This window comes from Balaenoptera ricei, chromosome 3, assembly GCF_028023285.1.
Source record: "Balaenoptera ricei isolate mBalRic1 chromosome 3, mBalRic1.hap2, whole genome shotgun sequence".
NCBI lineage: Eukaryota > Metazoa > Chordata > Mammalia > Artiodactyla > Balaenopteridae > Balaenoptera > Balaenoptera ricei.
Window position 1 is genome coordinate 126,995,422 of NC_082641.1, and position 24,444 is coordinate 127,019,865.

The window sequence follows — 24,444 nt, forward strand, 5'->3', positions numbered from 1 at the left end:
CCCCCTTCCACAAACCTTGGTTGGCTGCCTGCCCTTTCTGCTTCTCCTCCTCCTGCATCTTCATCTTGGCTTCATACTCGTCAGCGAGCACTTTCCACTCCTTGCGGTTGTTGGTGATCCCATCCAGCATGGGAGTGATCTCCTCGTGGAACCGGGAGAATTCCTGGAAGAGAGAGACAGAGCCTCTGGCGCAGGACTCGAGCCCTGGGGTCCGGGTTCCAGGTAGAGCACAGTGGGTCGTGTCTGCACTGGAATGAGCTGCCCGGGCGCGTTGCAGCTTCCGTCCCCAGCGGCGTGTGTGACGACACTGCCGGGCTTCTGGCCACAAGGTCCCGTGCCTCTCCCGCTTGAAACCCTCCTGGGGCACTCCCCGGTTTTCAGGATGAAGCGCAAGCTCCTTTACAAGGCTTTCAAGCTCTCCAGACCCAGTGCTCTTCCCCTTCACCAACTTGAACCCTCCGGACATTCCAAATCTGTCAGTTTCTTTGGGCTTCATACCAGCTCTTGCCTTTGCTGGAACACTCTAACTTATCCCTTCTTTTCCCTTGAGGCCTCCACCTAGACATCACTTCCTCAGGGAAGCCTCTTCTGATCCCCAAGGTAAGTCAGGTCCTCTATTAGCAGCTCCCCAAACCTTCTCTTCCTACATCTCACTTCACTGTAATGACTCCCTTTGCCAGTCTTCCCCTGGAGCTGTGAGCTGGAGAGGGCAGGGACATCTCTGCTCATTCACTGGGGTGGCCTTGGCCTAGTACAGGGTCTGGGGCACAAAGACAGTCAATATTTGCTGAGTGAAATCGGGATAGGAAGAGGATTCTTAAGGTCTCTTAGTTCTAAGAATAAAAATAATGCCTTTGAGCACAGCACATGACAGTTTATGAAGTGCTTTATCTCCTTTGATCCTCAGAAACTCCTGCGAGGTGGGAAAATGAGACTCATTACTCCTAGATTTTTAGATGAAGAAATGGAGATGCAGATTGGTGGAGATTTGCACAAGGTAAGAATGGCAAATCCAGGGTCTACTGTGGAGTTCAGCCAGAGCCAGCTGTGCTCAGAGCTGCCTGGGTTCAGATCTAGATTCTGCCACCAGCTGTGTGACCTTGGGCAGGACACCATGAAATCAGGACAGTACCTCATAGGGTTGCTGTGATAATGCACGTAAAGCACTTAGCTCAGTCTTTGTTGTTTCATATATTACTGATGATCATGGAGAGCGTCAACTACGCTGCCCTGTTGCTCAGAGGACCCCAGTTAGTCTGCATTATATCAGAGATGCACTTGTGCGCCCTCTGGGAGCAGAAGGGCTGCAGCTTATGCAGCAGAAAGAGCCCTAGACTAGGGGTCAGGCATCCCGGCTCTGATGCTGCCTGTAGCTGACGCCAGTGACCTGGCCCTGTCATTTCTCCTCTCTGACCTCTGTCTCCTCATGTAACATGGCCAAAATAAAAATAACAAACGAGAGGCGGGTGGTGGCACAGATAACATGGATTGGAGCGTGGTGGGTTTCTCAAGAGAGAGATTAACTTTGAGCCAAAACTCAAAGAGAAGTTCCAGATTATCTTTTGACAATTGAGTAACTGTGACCTGTCATATTCCCACCAGCTGGGGAAGTTAGGAAGGCATGTATCTGCTACACCCCCCATTTCTCTGCCTGAAAACACGATATGTCATTTGTCCCGCACCTATTTATTGAGCAGCTAGGATATACGAAGCTCCGGGCTCTGGCCTGGGTATGAAGTCACACAAGCTCCTATGGGGCTGTCCTGAGGACCAAATGACATTGGAGGTGAGAAGCACTTTGTAAAGTATCACTCGTCACTTGCCAGGGTTTTTTATTCCTGATGTCATTTGGGAATCCCGAGCTCATCAAAGACATCTTGTTGGGCCTTTGAAAGCAAAGGACTTACCTTGTAGACAAAGGTGCAAACGAAGTCAATGAAGCCGACCTGAAGCTTGGGGAGTTCGTCCGCCTTGTTTCTGTCCATCATGGGCTGTCACGGGGGAGAAAGAGTTAACTGCACTGGGCTCCTCCTGGCCTGATGCAGCAAGGGGACCCACCCTACCAATGAAACATTCTTCCAAAACAAAAACCCTCTAACTGGTCTCCCTGTGTCTGGTGGGGAGCCGGCTGACAGTTCCAGCCAAGTTTACTTTCAACGTCGATAGGTTCTCAGCTTGAGCAGGTCATCCCCTTGCGTGGTCTGTGCTGTTAGAACAGAGCCAGAGGAGGTGGACTCCTAGACTGTTGGAACTGAAAGGGAAATCTAAGTTTTGGCGTCCACTTGTCAATCACTACTTAGCTGAATGTGCTAAGCTTAAAGCACATAGCCTAAAGCAGGGTCCTCAAACTTTAGGAGAGAGCACATTGCTGGCCCACCCCCAGAGTTTCTGTTCAGGTAGGTCCAGGGTGGGTCTGTGGATTTGCATCTGTAATATGTTCCCAAGTAACGAGGTTGATGGTGGTCTCCAGGGACCATACTTAGAGAACCACTGCATTAAGGAAAGGTCATCTCTGTGGTAAGGTCACACATCCCTGTGTCAAGGGTGAGGAGGCACATCTCTCCATCACGGCAAGGTCACTGCCCTCCACCAGGATGAGATCACATGCCCAATATCAGGCTGAAGTCCCTTCTCTACTCACAATTGGATTCTGTTGCAGCACCGTGCGCTCCAGGTCACCTTGTTCCCAGAATTCGGCAGCAACCAGTAGAGCCACCTGCAACAGGTAGACACCCGCCATGGAGTCAAGCCCCAGCCCCAATCCTCCTACCCCTGCTCCCATCCCACGTGGGTTTCCAGCTCAGCAAAGACATAAACCCCACTCCTGCCCTGCCACCCCACTTTATGTCATCATGGGAGAGGTCCTCAGGTGATTGCCATGTCTTGGCAGAGGAGGATGGAGCAAAGGTAGGCTGCCTCAGGAGCTGGAGAATCCAAGCCACATTAGCTGCTGTCACCAGTACTGGGATGTTCCTTCTCTCGGGTCAGGAGGAGTGCATACCTTGCTCTGCACCTCCCAAGGCTTGGTGATGGCTGAGAGATCACAGGCGGTCATCATCATGGCCCTGTACATAAGCACACCATCCATCAGCCTGGAGCCAGTCATGGCTGTATATCTGGTTAATTCCATCTATCTCTCCTTTCTCTGCCCCTACTAGTAGGTGACCTCATCCCATGGTGAGAAGAGGGGTCACTTCCCCATTGCATCTGAAGGTCAGGCTTTGAAATCAAATAGAGGTTTAAATCCTGCCTCTGTCAGTTACCAGGAGTTTGACATTGAACAATTAAACCAACTTCTCTATGCCTCAGTTTCCTGTCTGTAATAATAATGGTACTTCCCTCATGGAGTGGGTGCAAGATTAAATGAGATAATGTGTGTAAAAATCTTAGCATGGTGCCTGGATATAGTATGTGCACAATAAACACTGGCGATGATCAGGAACATATATTGGGTTTCTATTATGTGCCACATACTGTTCTAGGCATTTTATAGACATCAATTTCATTTAAATCTCATCACATCCTTGGAGTTCCTTCTCTCCTGTCTAATATAGAACAATGTTTCTCAACCTTTTTCTCATCATCCTCCCTGCTCCACTGTCAAAGAGCTTTTTTATTAGACATTTTTTCTATAATCGCTGCACCATGAAATTTTAATAACACAGACATACTGCATATCTGTTTGGAGGGCCACAGACCATTGTAATATCTAAGATTTTTTTGCTCCTCTCCCAAGAACCGCTTTTTGCCCCATTGAGTAATGCATGATGCAGGGAGAAGGGCGACCCTGGTCATTGTGAGGAAGCATTATGTTAAGAAGTAGTGGAAGGGATTGAGGAAAGAAAGAAAGTGTTAAAAGATAAACTTTTTTTTTTTTTAATATTTTGATTTGGATTTCTTTTTTTTTTTTTTTGGCTGCATTGGATCTTCGCTGCTTCTCATTGCGGTGGCTTCTCTTGTTGCAGAGCACAGGCACTAGGCACACGGGCTTCAGTAGTTGTGGCACGCAGGCTCAGTAGTTGTGGTTTGCGGGCTCTAGAGCACAGGTTCAGTAGTGGGAGCACACAGGCTTAGTTGCTCCATGGCATGTGGGATCTTCCCAGACCAGGGCTCGAAACTGTGTCCCCTGCATTGGCAGGTGGATTCTTTTTTTTTTAAATAAATTTATTTTATTATTTATTTATTTATTTATGGCTGTGTTGGGTCTTTGTTGCTGTGCGCGGGCTTTCTCTAGTTGCGGTGAGTAGGGGCTACTCTTCGTTGCGGTGCACAGGCTTCTCATTGTGGTGGCTTCACTTGTTGCAGAGCACGGGCTCTAGGCATGCGGGCTTCAGTAGTTGTGGCACACGGCCTCAGTTGTTGTGGCTCGCGGGCTCTAGAGCACAGGCTCAGTATTTGTGGTACACGGGCTTAGTTGCTCCGCGGCATGTGGGATCTTCCCAGACCAGGGCTCGAGCCTGTGTCCCCTGAATTGGCAGGCAGATTCTCTGCCACTGCGCCACCAGGGAAGCCCGGCAGGCAGATTCTTAACCACTGGAAGGTGGATTTTTAACCACTGCGCCGCCAGGGAAGTCTCTAAGAGATAAATTCTTAAAGGAGTTTCACAATAATAGGAAGGTAAGACAGGTATTATTACATAGGTAGGTACAATATAAGACAGAAGGGAGGGGACATGGGAAAAGAACTGGAGAAAGAGGGGGAATTTGAGAATGTGTTTCAGAGTCGGGGTGTAGTGGCATGAGCGTCTGGGATGGGAATCCTGGGCCATGTACTATGGGCCTTAATTCCATGCTGGGGAGTGTAGGTGTATCCAATAAGCAGAAAGAGCTTTTGAAGGTTCAGGGCCAGGTCATGACCTCATCAGAGCTGCTTGGCAGCACCTGTAGGATGGAGCAGACAGGAGAGGGAGGAAGGGAGGGAGGAAGGAAGGAAGACGGACGCTGCAGCAATGCAGGCAGGATGGCAGGAGGGCCTGACCTGCAGCAATACCCGCGGGCTGGAAGAGCGTGGGGTCAAGCTCACGTGGTAGAGTCAACCCGACTTGGTGAGATGATGGGCATGGGCTGGGGAGGGAATAGTTGGAGAAAGTTGGGGCTCTGAACCTAACTAGTGGCTTGGATGATTTTACAATTTACCAGCTGTATCTGGCATAGGTTACGTAAGCTGGTTTGGGAGGCCTGAAGAGTTATGAAATATTAACAGGTTTAACTATCTTTGATTAAGTAAACCCTCAAAAACTCATAGACATCTTTAAGTAAGTAAGTTTTCAGGAATGCATACATCTCTTAGAAACACCTTTATACCTTGTAAGAACTTCAGAACACATGCCTGATGCTTCATGTTGTGTTGTAGACGTGCTATGTTTACCATCAAACACATTAAGCAAATGAATGCTTGGCTGTGAATCCAGGAGTCACTGGTTCCCTGCTACCCGTCAGTGTCTACATTTTAAGCCCACAGGTGTGGCTTCAGGAGAGCACTGGAGGTTTACTTTCCTTGGCTGGAGAAATCATGTGAAAATCACTCCCAGCAATTAGGGAAACAACTAAGTGTTTTAGAGTTAGAGATTTGGTACGTTCGTGGGATGTGGCGGGGAAGGGGGCATGGGGGACACACCTGGACACCAGAAAAGCCAATCCAAAGCCTTGTGCCCTAAAGTCAAGGCTTTACATTCACTTCAGCACCACTGCCTTAGGTGTTCCGAGGCCAAGATGCTATGCTACTAATTAGGGATCCAGAGAGGCCTGCAGGGAGCTCATAGTCACTTAAGGAACATAGAGGGGAAAAAAACCACAAAAACTGTTATCACAATATGCTAAGTGGGAGGGATGGCAGAAAGAAGTACAAGGTGCAAAGAAATAAAAATCCAAAGGTGAGAGCAACTAGCTCAGTGCGGGGGCCTTCGGAGAGGTGACAGTGAGGCAGGGCCCTGAGGGGTGCATAGGAGCTCTCCAGGAGGAGGGAGAAGAAAGGGTATAGTGGGCAGAGGTGTGGTGGAGGGTACACGGCATTGCCACAGGGCAGAGGGCCATCCAGCAGGTGACCGTAGGGAGCATTCGTCTATCCATCCTTGTATGTGTGTGCACGCCAGACGTCAGGCAGGGGCTGGTTCACAGCATCCCTGCTCTCCGAGAGCTGGTGTTGGGGAGTCACACATGTATCTCACAAATATGTGTAAATGTGTAAACAACCGAATACTCTGAAGGAAAGGAGTTCTATTCTAGGAGATAATGTAACAAGAGAAACTGACCTAAGTCTGGGAGGTCAGGGAGGGCTTCCCTGAGGAAGTGGCCCTGGAGCTGATATCGGCTGGAAGTATAGCAGTGAACTTGGTGACAAAGGCAGTGGGGAAACGCATTCCAGGCAGAGAGAACATCTAGCGCAAAGGCCCTGGTGGAAGGAAGCCTGGCACACTCAAAGAGCTGGAAGGGAGGCAGAGCTCAGGGAGCAGGTGGCAGAGGGGGTGAGAGGGGACCCAAGAGATGAGCAGGGCAGACCCACAGAACCCAGGCCGTGGTGAGGGGACATCTTTATGCTAAGAGCAACAGGAAAAGCCACTGAAGAGTGGAAGGGGTCACATTTGCCTTTTACAGAGAACACAGTGGCTTCGGTACCGAGGGCACAGGAATGCCAGCCGGGAGCCCAGTTTGGAAGCCATTTCAGGATCCAGACAAGAGATGGATGTGGCAATAAAAGGAAGTGTCCAGATAGACAAGGCATTTAAGAAGTAAACTCAACAGGGTTTGGGGATAGATTAGACGTGCAAAGTGAGGAAGAGGAAGATTTTAGGATGAAAGAGAGTAAAGGACAACAGGGTTATTATGCAGAAGAGAGCAAGAGTAAGTCATGAAGACTTGCTGAGAAATTTGAACCTTAGCCCCAAGGTAGGTGAGAGTCATCAAGAGGAGGGGGTGGAGTTGAATGGGAGAACAGTATAAAACTCTGTACAAGGCTTTGGAATTAGAGCAATTAGATCCTCACTCTTGTCCTTACTTGCCATATCTAGGGCAAGTGACTTAACGTCTTTGAGTCTTTCTCTGTTCTTTGGTGAAATGAGATAAGCATATTAGGTTGGATCATATGAAAATTCTGATTTTGTGGGTCAAAAACTGTCGTTAAGTCAGCAATTTCACAGGGTTCAATGCAATTTATCTGTCCTAGGGGTTACTGTGACCGTCACATAAGATGATTTTATAAGTGCCCCATGGTCCTCATCTTCATCATTATCACCTTCATCACAATCACCAGGATGGGCTCCCGCTCACCTGGCCCAAAGCAAACGTTCCTTCCGCTCAGCTGGGATGCTCAGTTGCGCTTCTCCCTGACCCTTGGCTGACCCCTGAAAGCATCCCAGCCACCCTTGCGAGGCATTCAGATTCTTCCTGGAATTACACCTGGCCTGGAGGCTGTAGCCTGCGGGGAAAGTTTGAAGGGAGCCTGAGAAATCTGTGGGTGTCCGGGAGAGGGGTGGGTTGACTTGGATTCCAGTCCTTGATGTTCCACGAATGCCCGTGTGACACTAGGTAAGTCACTTTGTCTCTCTGGGCCTCACTTTTTTCATTTGTAAAACGCTAAACCAGGAGCTGGCAAACTTTTTCTGTCAAGGGCCAGATAGTAAATATTTTAGGTTTTGCAGAGCATGTAGGCTCAATAGCAGCTACTCAGTTCCATCATCGCGATGTGAAAGCAGCCATAGATAAGTCAAGACAAGGTCAGTTGGCGCCTGGCATCCAGTCACCGGAAAGGTGACTGGGTAGGTGACCGGTGAGGCCTGAGCTGCGTGGCCCAGGGCTTGAGAGAGGTTGGAGGTTGTTAACTCACCAAGCACACTTTGCTGAGTGCTTACTGCATGCCAGGCCCCAGATAGATTCTGAGGATTTAGGATTTAGGAGTGCCGCCCTGGAGGCATTTACTATTGAAACAACTCTTAATCCATTAGCCCCACATTGTTGGGGATTTATGAGTTTTGGTTTGCAGTGTTTTCGGTGTCTTCGTGGTTTTCATACTTTCTGTCCAATCCTTCCCAAAGCTCCACTCTCTTGAACACAGTGAGTGCCTAACGTCAGATAGCAGCTGAGGTTGGAGCCGCGATGAGCTCATTGGGTTTAAAGTGGCCCTTAATTGCTGCTTGACTACAGCTGCTTGAAGAGAGTGATTTAGGATTTTGAGAATCTTGGCCACTATTTCATTATTTGCGGGTGTATATTGGTTGCCTTTTGGATTCAAGCACAAACAATGTTTCTAAATGCTTTTTTTGGAGGGGGGATGTGGGGGAGAAGGAAGGATTTATTACTTGCAGCAAGTAAGGAGAACACCAGGGATCTTTTCCCAAAGTAGTGTCTCCCCCAACTGCAAAATTGGGGAAGTTTTAAACTAAGGGTGCATGCGTAAACTAAGGGTACATGAGAAGGCTTAAGCAGAGGAGAATTCAGCATAGAATCGGGGCGAAGGTAGACAGAGACCAAGCTTTAGTTGAAGTCAGGAGGGTCCACATCATCATTCCATCCTTCGCCTGGGTGGGGGCCTTAGTTCCTGGTGTCAGGACTTACTGAAGCTCAGGTTCTTTATGTCTCGTGGCAGAAAGAATTCAGTGGGAGACCAAGTGATAGATAAGAAGTGGATTTATTTAGAGAGGTACACATTCCATAGATGGAATGCGGTCCATCTCAAAAGGTGAGAGTGGGGCTTCCCTGGTGGCGCAGTGGTTGAGAATCCGCCTGCCAATGCAGGGGACACGGGTTCGAGCCCTGGTCTGGGAAGATCCCACATGCCACAGAGCAACTAGGCCCGTGAGCCACAACTACTGAGCCTGCGCGTCTGGAGCCCGTGCTCTGCAACAAGAGAGGCCGCGATAGTGAGAGGCCCGCGCACCGCGATGAAGAGTGGCCCCCGCTTGCCACAACTAGAGAAAGCCCTCGCACAGAAACGAAGCCCCAACACAGCCAAAAATAAATAAATAAAAACAAATAAATAAATAAATAAATTTAAAAAAAAAAAAAAAAGGTGAGAGTGGCCCTGGGAGAAACAGTCCAGAGACAGAGTTTGGGCCATGTCAGAGGGCAAGGGGCTGTTTCTAAATTCTTAATATTCATTCCTAGATGGATGAATGGATGGAAGGATGGATGGGGGAGGGGAGGATGGGCTGCTCAGTATAAAAAAAAAGACAGGGTCACTTATCTCTTAGGCAGTGCCTAGGGTTCAGGATACTTTTAGGGGCCCATGAAAACATTTAAATCTTAATTTCTTTTAAAAAAAAGAATATAGTAATAGTAAATTTATGAATAATGAATGACTTCAGCTGGATTATATTTGTCTTTATACCAACACAGTCATAAAATATGATTTTTATTTACTTATTTAAATGGAGGAAGAAGCCATGAAGGCAAAAGTGCCTATGACCCACAAAAGTCATAGTGTGGCCCTCCCGACAAGAATACCATTTTATTTATGGGTACTAAAATTTGACTTCTTATCATTTTTATTTGTTAGGAAATATTATTCTTTTGATTTTTTTTTTTTTTTCCCCAACCATTTCAAAATGTAATCATCATTCTGAGATCGTGGCAGGTGGCAGGCCTCACATTCTACCACTAGAGGATCTCTAATCCATGCACAGAAACCTTCCAGTGTATGGTTTGGTCAGACTATCCAGTGTGAGACCTGCAATTAGGTGGAGACGTAAAGGGTTTAATGACGAGTGGAAGTCACACCCCGATTCTGGAGGTACTGTAACATCTTGGTCCTACAGTAAACACACTAAAGTGGGGTGACCCAAGAGATAGCAATGCAGGAGACTCACAAAAGTCAGTCGGCTTAAGATGCCGCAAGGGCTGAGGTGAGTACTCCAAGATAATCAGAGCACAGGAGAGGGGTGTTGGGTTTTTTCCTCACAACAACTAATTCTGTCACCAGCTAGGAGTCCTCTGATTCGATTCAATTCAATTCAATACAATTCACTTCTTCTTTTTTTTTTTTTTTTTAAATTTATTTATTTGGTAGCTCCGGGTCTTAGTTGCAGCATGTGGGATCTTTTAGCTGCGGCATGCGAACTCTTAGTTGCAGCATGTGGGATCTAGTTCTCTGACCAGGGATCGAACCTGGGCCCCCTGCATTGGGAGCATGGAGACTTAGCCACTGGACCACCAGGGAAGTCCCAATACAATTCACTTCTGACACTTGCGTCGGACTTCACAGGTTTGAGGGCTTAGTCCCACAAGGCTACCCTTGCTTCAGAAGTCAGCTGCAAGTATCAGGTTCCCAGGTTACCCACACTTCTGACTTGACTACAGAGTCAGGGGGTTCCCACAGCCCCCAGATTCAAAAATTTGCTAGGACAGCTCATAAAACTTCGGAAAACTCTTATTATACAGGATATAACTCAGGAATAGCCAAGTGGAAGAGATGCATAGGAGAAGGTATGGGGTCGGGGGTGCCTACAGAGCTTCCATGCCCTTTTCAGACATGTCACCCTCCCAGCACGTAGATGTGTTCACTGACCTAGTAGCTCTTTGAACTCTGTTGTTTAGAGGTTTTTAATGGCACTTTTACCACATAAGCATGATTTATTAAATCACTGGCCATTGGTAACTAATTTAGTCTCCAGTCCTTTCCCCTCCCCAGAGGTTGGGCTGGGGCTGAAAGTTCCAAGCTTCTGATCAAGGCTTCATCTTTCTGGTGATCAGCCTCTACCCTGAAGCCCTCTGGGGTCCCACCAAGAGTTGCTTCGTTAGAACAAAAGACACTCCTGCCAAGCCTATGACTCTTACTGCTATCAAGGGTTTTAGAGCTCTGTGTCGGGAAATGGGGACAAAGACCAAATACATATATCTCTTTATAGCACAGGAAAAGCCTAACACCGTACCTGCCGTGAGCAACGCTGCACAGCACTGAACGTGTCTCAGCTCAGCCCCCGTGATAATCCATAAGGTAGGTACTACCAGTATCCTCTTTGAGCAGATGAGAAAACTGAGGCACGGAGAGGTGAAGTAAACTACTCAAGGTCAAACAACAAAAAGTGAGAGAGCTGAGACTTGAACCCAGACTCTCTGGTGCCGAAGCCACAAGTGTGTAACAGGTACAATGTACCCAGGTATGAAGCAGCTCTAATTATGTGTCTAATCTCCTAATCGATGGACCAACTCCAAGACTGCTTTACAACAGTGGTTTTCAACCGGGTGCAGTTTTTGCCCCCGGGGATATTTGGCAATGTCTGGAGATATTTTTGCTTGTCACAACTGGAGAGGAGGGGCTGTTACTGGCTTCTAGTGAGCAGAAACCAGGGGTTTCATCTAGTAAGTGAAATCTTAAAATGCACAGAATAGCCCCTATAACAAAGAGTTGTTGTCCCCAAATGTCAATAGTGTTAAGATTGAGAACCCTGCTTTATAGATCTTCAATCTATAAAGATTCAAAGAATAGATCTATATAGATCCTCTTTATAGATCTTTATAGATCTTTTTCACTGAGAGCCTAGCTGAAGAATTCTGAAAAATGTTTACCTTCTTGAGCATTTTTAAGTTGACATCTTGCTATTAAAATGATTACATCAGGGCTTCCCTGGTGGCACGGTGGTTAAGAATCCGCCTGCCAATGCAGGGGACACGGGTTCGAGCCCTGGTCCGGGAAGATCCCATATGCCGTGGAGCAACGAAGCCCGTGCGCCACAGCTACTGAGCCTGTGCTCTAGAGCCCACGTGCCACAACTACTGAAGCCCACGCGCCTAGGGCCTGTGCTCCTCAACAAGAGAAGTCACCGCAATGAGAAGCCCGTGCACCGCAATGGAGAGTAGCCCCTGCTCGCAGCAACTAGAGAAAGCCCACGCACAGCAACGAAGACGCAACGCAGCCAGAAATAAATAAATTAAAAAAATAATGATTACATCATTCTTTAAGTATAAAGGAATCTAAATAGCCTAGCATTTTCATATCAACCATCAGCACATCACCCATTTAAAAACAAAGAGACAAGCTTTTCTTTAAGAGTCTGGAATTTTAAAGACTGAAATGTAGGATCAGAAACCATAAAACTCCTAGAGGAAAATATAGGCAGAACACTCTTTGACATAAATTGTAGCAGTATTTTTTTTTTTTTTTTTTGGATTGGTCTTCTAAAGCAAAGGAAATAAAAGCAAAAAATAAACAAATGGGGCTTCCCTTGTGGCGCAGTGGTTGGGAATCGCCTGCCAATGCAGGGGACACGGGTTTGAGCCCTGGTCCGGGAGGATCCCACATGCCAGGAGCAGCTGGGCCTGAGCGCCACAGCTGCTGAGCCTGCGCTCTGGAGCCCGTGAGCCACAGCTGCTGAGCCCATGTGCCACAGCTACTGAGCCTGCGCTCTAGAGCCTGTGCTCCGCAACGGGAGAGGCCACCACAGTGAGAGGCCCAGGCATTGTGGCGAGGATTGGCCCCCACTCTCCGCAGCTGGAGGGGGCCCGCGCACAGCAGCAAAGACCCAATGCAGCCAAAAATAAATAAATAAAATAAATAAAATTTAAAATATATATATTAAAAATAAATAAATCAACAAATGGAACCTAATTAAACTTAAAAGCTTTTTCACAGCAGCAAAGGAAACTGTTGACAAACCAAAAAGAGAACCTATAGAATGGGAGAAAATATTTGCAATCGATATGACCAATAAGGGGTTAATATCCAAAAATGTAAAACAGCTCATACAATTCAACATCAAAAAAATAAACAACCTAAACAAAACAAAACAAAACATCCTGATTAAAAAATGGGCAGAAGAACTGAATAGACATTTTTCCAAAGAGGAAATGCTGATGGCCAATAGGCACATGGAAAGCTGCTCAACATCACTAATCATCAGGGAACTGCAAATCAAAACCACAATGAGATATCACCTCACACCTGTCAGAGAATGGCTATCATCAAAAACCAAAACAAAACAAAACACAAATAATAAATGCTGGAGAGGGTGTGGAGAAAAGGGAACTCTCGTACACTGTTGGTGGGAATGTAAATTGGTGCAGCCACTGTGGAAAACAGTATGAAAGTTTCTCAAAAAACTAAAAATAGAACTACCATATGACCCAGCAATTCCACTCCTGGGTATATATTCAAAAAAAACAAAAACACTAATTCAAAAAGATACATGCACCCCAATATTCATAGCAGCATTATTTACAATTGCCAAGGTATTGAAGCAACCTAGGTGTCTGTCGACAGATGAATGGATAAAGAAGATGTGGTATGATATACAAGAGAATATTACTCAGCCATAAAATGAAGAAATTTTGCCATGTGCAGCAACATAGATGGACAGTATTATGCTAAGTGAAATCAGTCAGAGAAAGGCAAATACTGTATGATGTCACTTAAATGTGGAATCTAAAAAAAACAACAAACTAGTGAATGTGATAAAAAAAGAAGCAGACTCACAGATATGAAGAACAAGCTGGAGATATAGTGGTTACCAGTAAGGAGAGGCAAGTGGGGAGAGGCAATATAAAGGTAGGGAATTAAGAGGTACAAACTACTATGTAAAAAATAAGCTACAGTATATATTGTACAACACAGGGAATATAGCCAATATTTTATAATAACTATAAATGGAGTATAACCTTTAAAAATTGTGAACCACCATATTGTACACCTGTAACATATTAATATTGTACATCAACTATACTTCAATTAAAAAAAAAAGTCTGGAATTTTGCATTCTTCCTTTACTTCATAAACTAGTATTTCCAGTTGACTTCCCCCACAGATTTTTATCCTAATGTTTTGTGTGTGTGTGTGTGTATATGTATGTATGTATATATGTGTATAACTGTATACATATCCCAGATAGACATTCAAAAATATATATATATGAAATGTATTGATTACCCTTTCATACTTATTTGCAACCAAATATGTCCATTAGTTGAAATTATATAACTAAACAATGCTGTCTTTGACCATAGGTCTCCAAGTGTTGAAAACTTTTCTTTTGGATTGAGTTATTATTATTACACGCTTAACCAATACAATAAAATGTATTACCTATTTTTAGAAATTATTAAACACTCAAATATTTTTGGAAATTCATCTATGATGAGATAGGATGGGACTGTTTTTTAAAAATCAGTTAACAAATTGGGAATTCCCTGGTGGTTCAGTGGTTAGGACTCTGCGCTTTCACTGCTGAGGACACGGGTTCAATCCCCGGTCGGGGAGAAGATCCTGCAAGTCGTGTGGTGCAACCAAAAAGAAAAAAAATCAGTTAATGAATGAATACTTCTTATTGCAAGACTAATTAGATGCAATAATTAGAAACCCTGGGAATGGAAGGAGTTTTGTCACAATGTCATTCCATTCTTTAAATTCTTCCAAATTAGCTATCAGAAGCCCTTCCTTGGGTTTATAATGCCACGATTAAAAGAAGCTTTGAGGACACCAGTATTTATTGTCCCTCTGTTTGATGCCCCAGAGGTCTTTGTACCATAGACTTCAAAAAAGGGCGAGTTTGCCTTTATTTTGTAACGTGGGAGAAGAGTGAGGAACTGACCATGCCTCACCTACTGTGCTTTCTCCAGAAGATAATGTGAAGAGAGAGAACACTGATTCCCTTGAGGCCATCCAAGCCTATATTTGTCTTGGAAGGCTTTGGGAGGGGTATGTGTGCTCAGTGGAGACTTCCGCTTAAGACTACCTTGGCTTTTACAATGACTGAAGAAGTCCTGCCTCTGGCTTTTCAAAATTTTTTGAAACTTTTAATATCATTTCTTTGTAAAGTCTGCATGACATTGCGTTGTGTGAAAATACCATAATGTATTTAACCTGGTCCCCCATGATGGTTATTTAAGGTTTTTTTCAATATTTTTTGTGATTACAAATAATGCTGCAATGAATAACTTTGTGCATACTCCTTGAAGCACATGTGGGAGAAAATCTGGAGGGTAAATCCTAGATGTGGGATTGCTGGGTCAAAGAGTATGGCCGGTTACAATTTTGATAGGCATTGCCCTCTGTAAAACTGTACCTATTGGGGAGTTCCCTGGTGGTCCAGTGGTTAGGACTCAGCGTTCTCACTGCCATGGCCCGGGTTCAATCCCTGGTCGGGGAACTAAGATCCCGCAAGCCGTTTGGCGCAACCAAAACAAAGATAAGCAAACTTTAAAACACACACACACACACACACAAAACAAAAAAACTGCACCTATTTACATTCCCACCACAGTGAGTAGGATTGCCTCTTGCCCCTCACTCTGCCCAACACCATGTGTTAGCAAACATTTAATCTTTGCCAGTAAGAGGGATGAACAATTGTATCTCGAGGTACTTTTATTTTGCATTTCTCTCACTATGGGTAAGGTCATCATCTATTCATATTACATCCCATTGTAATTCCTTTTCTGGGAAATATCTATTCATGCCATTTGCTCTTTTTTCTGTGGGATTAGGCTTTTTCTTGAATTGTATTAACACTACTAAGGAAATTAGCTCTTTTTCTGTCAGAAGTGTTGCATGTATTTTCCCCCAGTGTATCATTTTCATTCGGACTTTAGCTATGTGTTCTTGTGTGTGGTGTGCAGAAATCTCTAATTTTTATGTAGTCAAATTTATCAATCTATTCATGACTTGAATTTTATGTCACACTTTGAAAAGCTTACTCTTTTTAATTCTCCCATGCTTTTTTCCTCTCTCCATTTTTTTAGTTTGTTTTCTCATTATTTTAAAATCCTTGATTCATCTGGAATTTATTTGCTATAGGAGTGAAATAGGGATTTACCTCCGTGGTAGAATATGAAATATATGGTAGAATATGAAATATATTTGGTTTTTGTCCCTGGTTCCTCACACAGAGCTCCTAAAACTCTTGAAATTTCCTGAGTGATAGGAGTGTCTTATCCTTCCCAAGAAGCCCCCTTTGGAGGTGATATAGGGCAACTTAGGGTAGGGTCCCTAGGTGGGTTGGGGTAGGGCTGGTCACCAGAAAGACCAAGTGAATAGAGGGATGGAACTTTCACCCCCACCTGCTGGCCTCTTGGAAAGGGTTGGGAGGCGCTGCAGATTAAGTTTTATAAAAACTCTTGAACAATGAGATCTAATAAGCTTCAGGGCTGGTGAATACACCCCAGTTCCATGGGGATGGAAGCCCCTGCATTCAGGTCCCTTCTGGCCTTACCCTATGTACCTGTTTGGCTGTTCTTCTGTATTCTTTATAATAACCTTTATAATAAACTGGTAATGTAAGTAAACATTTCTCTGAGTTCTGTGACCCACTCTAACAAATTAATCGAACCCAAGGAGGGGGTCATGGGAACATCCAATTTATACCTAGTCAATCAGAAGCACAGGCAACATGGACTTGCCATTGGTGTCTGAAAGGAAGCCAGTCTCGTGGGGCTGAACCCTTAGTAAGTGGGGTCTGACACTATCTCTGGGTAGATAGTGTGAGAATTGAGTGAAATTTGTAGGAGAACCAGTCAGTGCTCACTGAGAACTGGAGAATTGCTTGCTGGTCTTGGAAAAAAACAATCAGACCACCTCATGGTACCAACACCATTTATGAAATTATACCTTTCTCCACTGGCAGAAAATCCACTTTTAGCATAGGCATTGTCTTTTGAGTCTGTTCATTGACATGTCCTTCTCATGCCTAGGATTGAACTGCCTTCAGTTCTGCTGGTTCCTATTATTTCCTTTCTCTTTCAGAATTTTCTGGCTCTTTTTGCATACTTATTTCTCATAAGGATTTTGGAATTGGCTTCCTAATTCTCCCCAAAATAAAGTCGATATTTTCCTTGGAATCACTTTAAATGAATAAGTAAATAGGGAGAATAGATGGCTTTTCTAATAATAAGACCCCCTGTCCAAGAACTTGGTGTTCTTTCCAGTCATTCAGTTCTTCTGCAGCACCATTTTGAAATGTCCAGCAGGGCAGCTCCTGGTCTGCCAGGAGCAGCTGTAGTCAGTGTGTGCCTCCTTGTTCAGTGGTGCAGGTCACACTGCTCTCCAGGATGGGAGGACCTTTGGGGAGGCCTGCTTGGACAACTTCAAAGCTGAGGGAAGGACAACTGGCCACTTGCCTAGTCTACCCTGAGCCTGTCCCAGCAGCTGCCCCTTCTCTGTTGCAGGGACTTGTAACATTTGTGACTTAATTAAACCTCATCTCCACAGAAGCATCTGGGGATAAACTAACAACACCTCTTTGGGTACTGCGTCAGGACTTGTTTCCTTTGACATCAACACCCAGGACCTGTCACAGGGGAGCCAGGGGACCCATTGGCTTGGGCCACATATTCAAGAAAAGCCTCAGATTTATACTTCTCACCTCATATCAATTGAAGTGAATCATGGAAGCACACTGAGAGAAACTAAAAGAAGACATTCACCAGAAAACTTAAAGTTGCATCCCATTACCAGACCTCATGCCAGCAAAGCACTAAATATCACACAAATCATGGAACCAATTTGTGAATTGCACAGCTGTTTTGCAGGCCATTGCCATGTATAAAAGAACACTTAAGAAATTAAGTGTACAGATTTTGAGTGACATTTAGCTATCACTCAAACCATAATTGGTGTAATGCTCTATGTTTTATCAAAAACTTTACTACAAAAATTCTGCATTTTAGGATAGAAATACTTCAAATAGTGTACTTTTTGTATACAAAGAAGTAAAACGATAGTATACTGTCTTGTATTTGTGTGTTAGAATAAAGATTAAACATATAATTTCTGCAATGCTGTTTTGGCATAACTTCTTTGTTTCATATGTCAGAGGCCTCCATAATGGAAAGTGTCCCAGGGCTCTCTTGAAGGCAGCAAGGCCTGTCAGTGGAGAATTTTGCCTTATGACCCCGGGCTTAAGGGGATCAGGGTTTAAGCCCTGTCTCAACTCACATAACGATTTCCTTCCGTGTCTGATCCAGCATCATGTACTGCGTCCACTCCTGTTGAGTCTCATATGTCTTAGACTGATCCACGATCTTTTGGAACATCGTCCTCTTCCTACAAAACACACCAGTTTGTTAAAGGAGCACATCTTAGAATAAGGCAACCCCTGGCCTTCTAATGTTGGCTGTTTCAGACAGAGGCTAATTAAAACAACATAATTAAAAAAAAAAAAAAAAAAGGTGAAAAGAACCAACGCCTGGGAGTGAAGACCTCAGTTCTAACTCAGACTCTACCATGGATTTGTTATCTGATCTTAGCTAATCTTCCCCTGGATCTCAGTTTCCCCATCTGTATAATGGGGGTAAAAATATCTAACTCATAGAGCTGTAGTGAGAGTCGATGTGTCCATAGCACAAGTATGGTGCCTGGCACAGAGCATATACTAAATCAATTAGAACTGTGGTGTTCATTATTATTATAATCATTGCTATTCTTTTTTTCGGCCACGCTGGGTGGCTTGTGGGATCTTAGTTCCCCGACCAGGGATGGAACCCGGGCCCATGGCAGTCTTAACAACTGGATTGCCAGGGAATTCCCTAATCATTGTTATTCTTAAAAGGAAGAAGAAACACCAACTTGAAATACAAGGCGAGGTCTGTAGCAATGATTGCGATGTCCATCATGTGGATTGCATGCTCATGCTGCCTGCGATTGAGGTTTTGAAAGATATTTAAGCTCTAAAGAGAAAACCATAGGAGAGATATAAGAAGTGATGCTGGCAGTAAAGTTGCTCAACTACTGATGGCCGCCCCAAGTGATGGGAGAGGCAGCCCAGGCCAACGCCTGGCCACACTCAGGCTTCTTGTGAGATGGGAGCTCCTTCTCAGTCCCCAAAGCCAGTGCAGAGGGCCCTCATCCTACCTCATCTCTCAGCAATGTTTTGCCAAACTCCAAGTGGTGTCTTTCCAAGATGGAGGACCCATGGAGCTTGGCCAGTGGGTTCTGGGATCTGAATGGGAGAGAAAGAGAGAGACGCAGAGAGAGAGGATCAGTATGAAATGGCTGAGGTGAAGGTTAAAGACATCATCCATTCCTGTCACCTCCTAATTCTGCAGGCAGAGAGGTTGAAGTTCAGAAATAAGAAGGGATTTGCCACACAGTAGGACAGTGGGAAATAGGACTAGATAGCAGGTGTCCTGACCCTCAGGCTTTAGTTGTCTCCACAACTGACTCTGGGCCTCTTTGAGGTCGTGCACTCCCTAGAAGTGTGGACCCTTATCCCCAGAAAAAGACACAAACACAATGCCACATGCAATTTTAGAAACTTATTGGCCCAGTGCCCTTCCATGGACATTGGCACTGGGCCGTACTTTGAACAACACAAAGCCCCAGATCCTTCATACCTGATCCTTAGGGGAAGCCACTGAATTCCCACAAGCAATATATGTATTCATGTCTTTATTCAATAAATATTTGTTGAGCCCTTTTTACGCACCAAGCACTGAGATCAGTACTTAGCTTCCCACGAGGTAAAATGTAAACACAATCTCTAACCTTGGAGCAGCAGGCAAGAACTGAGAAGACTCAGAGAAGCATGTTCTAGGGCTTGTTAATGACTTACAGGCTGTGGGCCCTGGGAAGAACCTCAGTTTCCTCATTTATAATATGGGTATCACACTCGTCCCTGCTCTGCCCAGCCCACAAGGTGGTCACGAGGGTCCCCCAGAACATGGTTCAAGGACTCTGCTTCAGAGACTATCTAGAATATAAGCTCTGTGAGGACGGGGACTGCGTCTGGTTTGCTCACCGTGGTACCTCCTTTGCCTAGCCTAGGGCCTACCACACTGGTGTTAGGAGCATTATAAACCCAAGGTGAATAAATGAACCGTTCTCAGTTACTAACATCTTGGCTTGAATTAATTCAACAGGTAGGAAGGGAAGGAGGAGAGTGAAGAAGTTTAATATATTAGATTCCTGTTGTTGCTCTGACACATTACCACAAACTGAATGGCTTAAAACAATAAAATTTTATTATCTTACAGCTCTGGAGTTCAGAAGTCTACAATGGGTCTGCAGAGCTGCTTCCCTTCTGGAGACTCTAGAGGAAAATCTGTTTCCTTGCCTTTTCTAGCTTCTGGAGGCCCCCTACCCTCCTTGGCTTGTGGCCCATCCTCCATCATCCAAGCCAACAGTGTAGCATCTTCTGTCCTCTCTGACATCCCCACCACCTCCCTCTTATAAGGACCCTTCTGACTATGTGGGGCCCACCTGGATAACCCAAGATAATCCCTATATTTCAACATCCTTAACTTAATCACAGGCATGAAGTATTTTTGAATGTAAGGCAACATATTCCCAGGCTCCAGGCATTGGGGTGTGGACATATTTGAGGGTCATTAGTCTGTCTATCACAGGAGTTTACCCAGATCCAAAGGGCAGGAGGAAGTGGGAAGTTGTGGACTGCGGGACTTCTCCTTGGCAAGCGAGTCTATCTGAGACCCATTTAGATCTAGGTAATCAATCCTGGAGGCAGGAGGTAGAGAGGAGGGCCAGTAAGCGCTGACTCACTTCATTTGGTAGAGATTGTTGGTGCCTCTGTGGTCAATGTCATGGCAGAAGGCAGCGGTGACCATGGCCAGGGCCTCCAGGTCTGTGAAGTATTGCTTCAGCTTTCCAGTCTGGAAGAGCAGTCAGAGATAGCACTCCTTTCTTGTGGGGGTCGGAAGAAGGGCTGAGAGCGCAGGCGTGAGGGGGAGGGCCTGGAGCTTGGAAACATAGGTCTGATCTTGGCTCGACCCCTGGCGCCACAGGGTGACCAGATGTTTGCCGGGACTCAGGGGTTTTCTGGGATGTGGGACTTTCTGTGCTAGAACTGGGACAGTCCCAGGCAAATGGGGCTGGTGAGTCACCTTACTCCTGAGTGACCTTAGCTGGTCGCATCTCCCTCTGGGCCTCAGTATCTCATTGTGCACACTCAAGGTGGAGGACATCAGACTGGATGACTGTTGAGAAACTGACAGCCCTCGAATTTTAGGATTTAGAGTGTTTTTGAACATGACCAGACTGGTAAAGCAAACTTTCCAAACCTGGTCTACCGATTCAAACACAGCCCAGAAGAATTGTTCCCTGAGCGTCTTGCAAGTACTTAACTCCTTGTTTATGCAGGGTGTTGGAGTCAAGGGTGGAAAGAGCCCTGGGGAGGTGATGATGACTCTGTGACTCTAAGAAATAAATCAATTCTAAGGGGTGTGTTTTTCACCCTCAATGACAGCCTAGCCAGAATTCCTGCCTCCTGGCCCTAGTGCTTACTCTGCCCTGACCATTCCAGCCACAAGGGAAAGGAATGAGGATGAGGAGGCTAGGCAAGGGCAGAGATGTGTATCATAACCTGGATGGGAAAACACTTTTAAATGAAATATAGAAACTGCAAACCCTCTGAGACAAAAAGACTGACACATATACACATAGGTATGTCCACCCAAGGACACAGTAGCACTGTTTGTAATAGTGAAAGATCGAAAACAACCCCCATGTCCAACAATAGGGGAGCTGGGTAAAGAAATTATGGTCTACTTAAACAATGCAGAATACTCTGAAGCCATGAAATTAGATCATGGATAAGCCTTAAAAACATTCAGTGGAATAAGTCAGACACAAAAGGACAAATACTGTATGATTCTACTTATGTGAGATACCTATAATCAAATTCATAGAGATTGAAAAAGTAGAATGGTGGTCGCCAGGGGCTGGGGACAGGGGAAATGGGGAGCTGCATTAATATTGTTGTTTAATGGGGACAGGGCATCTATTTGGGCAGCTGGAAAATTTCGAGAGATGGAGAGTAGTGATGGTTGTACAATATTGTGAACATACTTAATGCCACTGAATTGTGCACCTAAAAATGGTTAAAATGATAAATTTTAGGTTATATATATTTTACCACAATAAAAATATATTTAAAGAATGTGATCAATATATTTATATATTTTCAAATGAAAAAAGTATGTTACAGAATAATAATATTTAATTGGTTATGAACAAAATAAACTTTGTGTATATGCGTGTGAACAAATATGTCTCGATGCTTCTTAGAAGAAAATCTTGAAGGAGTTGTGTCATGGTTTTCTCCAAATACCGGCTTGGGGGTGGGAGAAGAATGTAGCTTTCTTTTACTTTTTATTTTATATACTTCTCTCTTCTTGGAATGCATTTATGCTAAGCATGTACTCTTTTTGCATTTTTTTTAAAAAAGCAGTAAGTAGAAGAATGATGCCACTGTTGCCGGGGGAGCTGCACGAGGTCGTCCCAGTGTGGCAGGAGCTCGTAGCCGCCCGCAGTCCCGCCCACCACGCCGCCCAGATGCCGCCACCGCCGTACCACCAGCAAGGAGAACATGGTCTGCCCCACGTTGAAGCCGTGCCGCCAGTTGTGGTAGGTGATCCTGCGGTAGCCCTTACTCAGGGAATACATGAACCGCACCAGGGCCTGCGAACACATGCACATCAGTGAGGCAGCAGCGTTGCGCCAAAGCTGGGGGGGTGTGGTGGTGGGGATGCTGCCTGCTGAACCCCAGATGCTCCAGCCCCCGCCCTGGACCACGTGTGGGAACTAGCAATAGACGCAATAAGGCTGTGAGAGCACTTTGCAGACTGCTAGGTACTATGACAGTGGACGTGGTTATGAAACAAGGCCCTGGGAGAAGCTTACAGGAACTGTACGGGAGAAAAATCAAAGGGATCTTTAAATCAGTGGTTCTCAGACTTGAGTGCACGTCTGAATCGCTACGGGCTGTGGGGAGGCCTTGTGAAAACAGTTTCTGATTCCTTACAGCTAGGAGTGTGTGTGTGCGCGCGCCCCCATGTTGATCCGTTTTCAGGTGGTGCCGATGTGCTTTGGGGCAACACATTTAGAACCGCTGCTTTAATTAAAGAAGTCTGGGAAATTCTGCACGCGATATACACCCCACCTCCACCTATTTGTCCATCCCCGTCCCCCTAGATGCACAGCACACCTAAGGAATCCTGCAGGGGAAGAAGTCCTGTTTAAGTGGATTTAACCCACTTTTCCCACTCTGTTTGACTGTAGGACCGTTTTTGGCATCCCATTTATCCATAGTCTTCAGAACTCAGTGCCTCAGTACCCACCTTGAGAAACACCACAGTTCAGAGGAACCATGTGTCTCTTTTCTGATAAATGACGCATCTGTGCGATGTGACTAATGCTTTAAATCCTAAAAGCTGAGGGTACACTCTTTTTAAGGCAGTTTACAGATTGAGGTTTTTGTTTTTTTTTTTTTTTAAAGCAAGCAAAAAAGAAACAGGGAAAAGAAAAAGGGAAATCAAACGTTTGTTTCGACCTCACCTCCTGAGGAATGTGAAATTTATCCACCACTCTGAGCTCATAGTACATCTGTATTCCACATTTCACCAGCTCCAGTTCCGTCAGGGGCAGGTCGCTGAAGTGGAATTTATTAATTTCATATTTCTCTGCATCTGGCAGCTGTTCTTGCTGTGTGAAACATGGAGTCAAGTGACTGGGACACATGAAGGGTTCCTGGGTCCCTCTCCTATCCCCCCCCACCCAAGCCCTGTCCCTATCCCGAGTCCACTGGAAGGATCAGAGCAGAGTGGCAAGGGTCATCCTTGGCAGAGACACTCCCCGCCCATGCTTGGGGCACACCCTGCGCTTGTAACAGGTCAGGGCCAGTGCTGCTGCCCAGCTCACCAGGATCTCAGCCAGTTCTTCCTCCTCGCATTCCCACGGCTCCTTCCCATACACCTCTCTGGTTTTCTGCCGGGGCCCAAAATAGCAGAGAAAAGAATTAGTTTGCTACATCTAAGGTCTAAATATATCTCTACTTTTCCATTTCCTTTTTTCTTCTTCCACCAAAGTTCTTGCAACAGAGCTACCAACTCAGAGAGGCTGTCATTCCACATTTATTGACAAGTAAACTCAAGGTCATGTGCTTTGGAGCCATGGAGCCCTTCGTGCATATTCGAGCTCTGCCAGTTACTGGCTTGGATCTCCCATTTCCTCATCTGTAAAATGGGGATAATAAAAGTACTTAACTGGCAAGTTAAAATTAGATTATGCAAAGCCTTTTTTTTTTTTTTTAAACATGGGATCTTAGCTTCCAGACCAGGGATCGAACCGATGCCCCTTGCAGTGGAAGCGCAGAGTCCTAACCAGTGGACCGCCAGGGAATTCCCTTATGCAAAGTCATTTCCAAAAACATATATGCAACTAAATTAAATAATGCATGTAAATCACTGAGAGCAGTGCTTGGCACATAGTAAGTGCTAAAATTAAGTAATGCTGTTGTTGATATTGTTATTATCGCTGACTGGGGGTCTGGAGTCCTTGCTCATGGTCCTGGCTCTTCCCCTCACTTACTGTGTGACTTGAGACAAGTTCCTTCCCTCTCTGGGCCTATTTCCCCGTGTGCTACAGGAGGGGGGAACCTGGACCCAATAACTGGTTTCGGATTTCTTGATCTAGAGTATAGTCTATTAACTTTTAACTGGTTCACTGAAGCTATGCCTCCATAGGGTCTACATATCCATCATTTGGCTTAAAATTATGGACCAAGACAAGCAA

At 45.3% G+C, this 24,444-nt stretch overlaps 1 protein-coding gene across 2 annotated transcripts in view; it reads right to left on the reverse strand.

Moving 5' to 3' along the window:
- Window positions 1-24,444, reverse strand: part of PDE6A (phosphodiesterase 6A) — a 65,799-nt gene that overhangs the window by 469 nt on the left and 40,886 nt on the right. For both annotated transcript variants that reach the window (XM_059919556.1, XM_059919555.1), the window contains 11 exons: window positions 23,572-23,637; window positions 23,209-23,355; window positions 22,225-22,332; window positions 20,416-20,525; window positions 18,769-18,856; window positions 18,484-18,584; window positions 17,854-17,961; window positions 3,002-3,065; window positions 2,642-2,716; window positions 1,908-1,991; window positions 16-163 (listed from right to left, as the gene is read on the reverse strand). In XM_059919556.1, the coding sequence (XP_059775539.1) occupies window positions 16-163; window positions 1,908-1,991; window positions 2,642-2,716; window positions 3,002-3,065; window positions 17,854-17,961; window positions 18,484-18,584; window positions 18,769-18,856; window positions 20,416-20,525; window positions 22,225-22,332; window positions 23,209-23,355; window positions 23,572-23,637 (1,099 nt within the window). The remainder of the gene's footprint in view (window positions 1-15; window positions 164-1,907; window positions 1,992-2,641; window positions 2,717-3,001; window positions 3,066-17,853; window positions 17,962-18,483; window positions 18,585-18,768; window positions 18,857-20,415; window positions 20,526-22,224; window positions 22,333-23,208; window positions 23,356-23,571; window positions 23,638-24,444) is intronic.